Below are 3,894 nucleotides of genomic sequence, written 5' to 3'. Positions count from 1 at the left end.
ATATATATTTTAAAGTAAAGAAAACTAAAGTTTAAAGTAAAGAGTTTCAAGTTAATCATAAAGAAACTCGAATTAAAGACAGTGGTCCATAGAGTCATAAAGGTTAAAGTAAATAGACTCTTAAATTTGTGCAGAAGCTGAATGTGATTGTGCATCACATTTGAGGCTTTCGTTCTGGACTAAAGGTGATGGTTTTCACATGGCGGATGCCGGTAAAAGTTTCAGAACGGCATACATGTTTGTGTATGTTGCAGAGGACGCTTAAGGGCGTACATCGGATTTGACCATAAGGGATGTACGGCTCTATTACATTTGACCATAAGGGATGTACGACTCTATTACACTCCACTAAAACCACCATAAGGAAAATATCTTTAGAACATTAGTGGTACTAGCGGTTGGACCGTGGAGTGACCTTATGCCATATTAGAGCATATAGTGTTTTCACGATCAACCATTAGTGGTACTTTTGTTTTAAGGAAAAGCTTTCAGAAACTATCCTAATTAGAATCATGGCAACAAGTTATTTTCTAAAATAAATGGGTGCGCACCCGACTTTTAAAAGTTTTAAAAATTTAAATATTTTTTAAAAATTAAAATGAGGTATGTTGTGCCAAGTGGGAGATTGTTGGGTTCGATTAATCTAACGAACCCATTTGGCCCAACCTACTCGATTTTGGATTTGATTTAAAGTTGCCATCGATTCAAGTTAGGATCAGGATGCTAACCACATGGTCTGGTTAGACAAGTTTCATGTTTATCAAGTTGGGTGGTTATCTTGAATATCTAAAGGATAGGATCGATCGGAGTGTAATCCCACGGTTGTGATTAAACCATGATGGGTAGGGTTAATCACAAATATCTATATAAAGGGTGGGAGTCCCTCCTCTCAACCGTATGCAGAAAAGAGACCTAATTCCCACCATTGGCTACGGGAGGAGAGAGGAGAAGACTTTCATTATTTTCGTCGGTGAACGGTAACTTTAATCTGAATTTCTAGTTCAATTATTCATGTCTAGATCGTTATATTATCCAACAGTAGGATCATATAAGTTAAGCTCATGCTTGAAATTTATTTTAACCAACACCCATGTGTAAATATTATAATTGGCATTGAAATCTAAAATATGTGTGATATTCTCTTTGATTTTTATGCAAATAGTATCTATTTAATTAATAATAGTATAATTAAACTTTGTGATCTGAAAAAAGATCAAACATACAATATAAATAATTGCTTTAAAATAATCTTATCTAATCTAATAAGAAGAAAATAGATGAAAATGATATAAAAATTATTGTAATTTTATAATTTGTAATTTTTAAACAATCTAATCTAATCTAATAAGAAGAAAATAACAAATGCACATACCTGTTGAAAGAGATGAAAGTACTATGAAAATTATTATAATTTTTAATCTGAAAAAAGATCAAACATACAATATAATTACTTATTTTAAAATAATATAATATAATATAATAAGAAGAAAATAGATGAAAGTGTTGTGAAAATTATTGATATTTCTTAATATGAAAAAAGATCAAATATACAATATACTTAATTGTTTTAAAATAATCTAATCTAATCTAATAAGAAGAAAATAACAAAGGCATATATCTATAGAAGGAGATGAAAGTGCTATGCAAATTGTTGTAATTTCTTGGCTTATATACATTGGTATGTGATGTTGCATGTGAGATGATAACAATTGTAAATATAATTCTATATAAATAATAAGATTATAATTAAACTTTAAAACTAATTATGAAGTACCGTGAACTATTTGAATTTTAGTTGGTGAGAGATCGCCACGCTGTGTCCTCATATCGTAGCCGTTTGTTTTAATTTTTCTTTTTTATAATTTTGAGAACGATTTCGTCTCTTTAATTTATTTGGTTGATTTTGAAAATACTCCATTCACATTATGTACATTTGTAGATTTGTGATGTTCCTGGGTTCAACCTCAGGAGCGGACATTATTTGTCTCACTAATTTGTTTGGTTTTTGCATACACGCCATTCATCTTGTATACATTTGTAAATTTGACATTTAATAATTTCATTCAGGTTTACATTTTAATTTAAACTATATCATTATCTTCATACTATGTTTATCCAATAAGAATTCATCAATTTATCAACTCACTCTTACTTAATGGATTAATATTCGAATTTCAAGGGTATTTTTGCCTACCAAAAGATTTTTCTAAACTCGTGGTTTTAAAGATATATATCATATAATAATTATATATATATATATATATATTATATATATAATATATATATATAATATATGATATGAGTATTAATGGGTATCCTTGTCATTAGGAGGGGTTTCCTCCTTGACGCCCCCTCTAAAAAATCACATGATTGAGCCGACATTATGGTGATCCACTCCATTGAACTTGATCTAACATATTCTAATCCCAACACACCAAGTTGGGGTGAATCCGTCGTCGTTTGACCATCCATCGAGCCATGTGAAAACTTCTATTCATTTCAAAAAACCGCTTTAAAAATTGATACGAGTGGAGGAAGGGTCTAAACGACGACGGTTCACCCAAACTTGGCCTTGTTGGGTTTAGGAATATGTAGATCAAGATTCAACGGAAGCGGAATCACCACAATATCGCTCCAATCATGCTGATTTTAGAGGCGTCAAGGAGAAACTCCTTCTATGACAAGGTACCATTATCTATATAATAGTATATTATATAATATATATATATATATATATATTATATATATATATATATATATAATGAATTATTAATTTAAAAAGCAGAATTAAATAAATACATGCATGCATCCTATAATAATAATAAAAAATGCATGCATGCATCTATACTACCGCATTTACAGCTACGATGGCATTACCATTAAAAGACGTCTTGTGTGTTCCCACTCGATCGTGAGAGAGAGAGAGAGAGGCCATCAACATCTCAGTCTCCATCCACCCTAAACTCATCATCAAAATCCAATCTTTACCTCAACAACAAAGAAATTTGATGCCAGAGAGAGACCCCAAGCAATCAAAATCCAATCTTTCCTTAAAAATCAAGCAAAAAAATGAGATTCAAGCCACTCTCCCACACCACCAAATCCCTCTTCCTTCAACCCCCAAGCCAACCGAACAAACCCTTCACCCTGAACCCAAAACCTCTCAAATTCCCATCAATTCACTTTCCGTCGCCGTCACCATCGATATCGTCGTCATCCTTCAAAGCCAGACCAACAGCGGCAGAACCCAAAAGGGGGAGCTTTTATGAGCTTCTTGGGGTATCAGAAGGAGGGAGCGGTGATGAGATCAAGAGAGCATACAAACAACTGGCGAGAAAGTATCACCCTGATGCCTCCCCTGGTCCTGAGTTGGCTGAGGAGTACACGAGGAGGTTCATTGAGGTGCAGGAGGCTTATGTGACTCTCTCGGATCCTCGACGGAGAGCTGTTTATGACGGGGATTTGGCTCTTGGACTGCATCCCGCATTCTCAACGAGGAGGAGGTCTGATGAGGTGAGCTGCATGCATCAATTTATTAGCTTTTCTTTGTCGTGATTAATTTTGCTTATATGATAAAGATGCACTTTTTGTCTGCTTGTGTGGAAATAAAGATCCAAATGCAACCATATTTATATTTCAAAATTTTTTGTTTGCACCAATTTAATTAGGATAGACAAATGAATTTACAATTTGTGGGGCGAAAGAACTGCAATAAACTCTGTGACCAATGTGATGGGAGCAAAAGCTTACCCTCCGAAAAAGAAAATTTTAAAAATAAAAAGTAATCCCACCTCATAAAAACATTTGTCGCCATTAATGCATGGGTTGTAGGCGTCAAAAAATGCTGAAAGATATCCAAACATAGGGAAAACCACTCAAAACTGACAGATATAA

At 33.5% G+C, this 3,894-nt stretch overlaps 1 protein-coding gene across 1 annotated transcript in view; it reads left to right on the top strand.

Annotated features, from left to right (window-relative positions):
* The window catches only part of LOC109830755 (chaperone protein dnaJ 20, chloroplastic-like), an 11,215-nt gene continuing 10,390 nt past the window's right edge, over positions 3,070 to 3,894 (top strand). Inside the window, exon 1 of the mRNA XM_020398117.1 lies at positions 3,070 to 3,513. Within this exon, the coding sequence (XP_020253706.1) occupies positions 3,070 to 3,513 (444 nt within the window). The remainder of the gene's footprint in view (positions 3,514 to 3,894) is intronic.

Source organism: Asparagus officinalis, chromosome 2 (assembly GCF_001876935.1).
Source record: "Asparagus officinalis chromosome 2, Aspof.V1, whole genome shotgun sequence".
Lineage (NCBI taxonomy): Eukaryota > Viridiplantae > Streptophyta > Magnoliopsida > Asparagales > Asparagaceae > Asparagus > Asparagus officinalis.
Note: the sequence above shows the minus strand (reverse complement) of the source record. Positions and strands in the feature narration are given on the sequence as shown.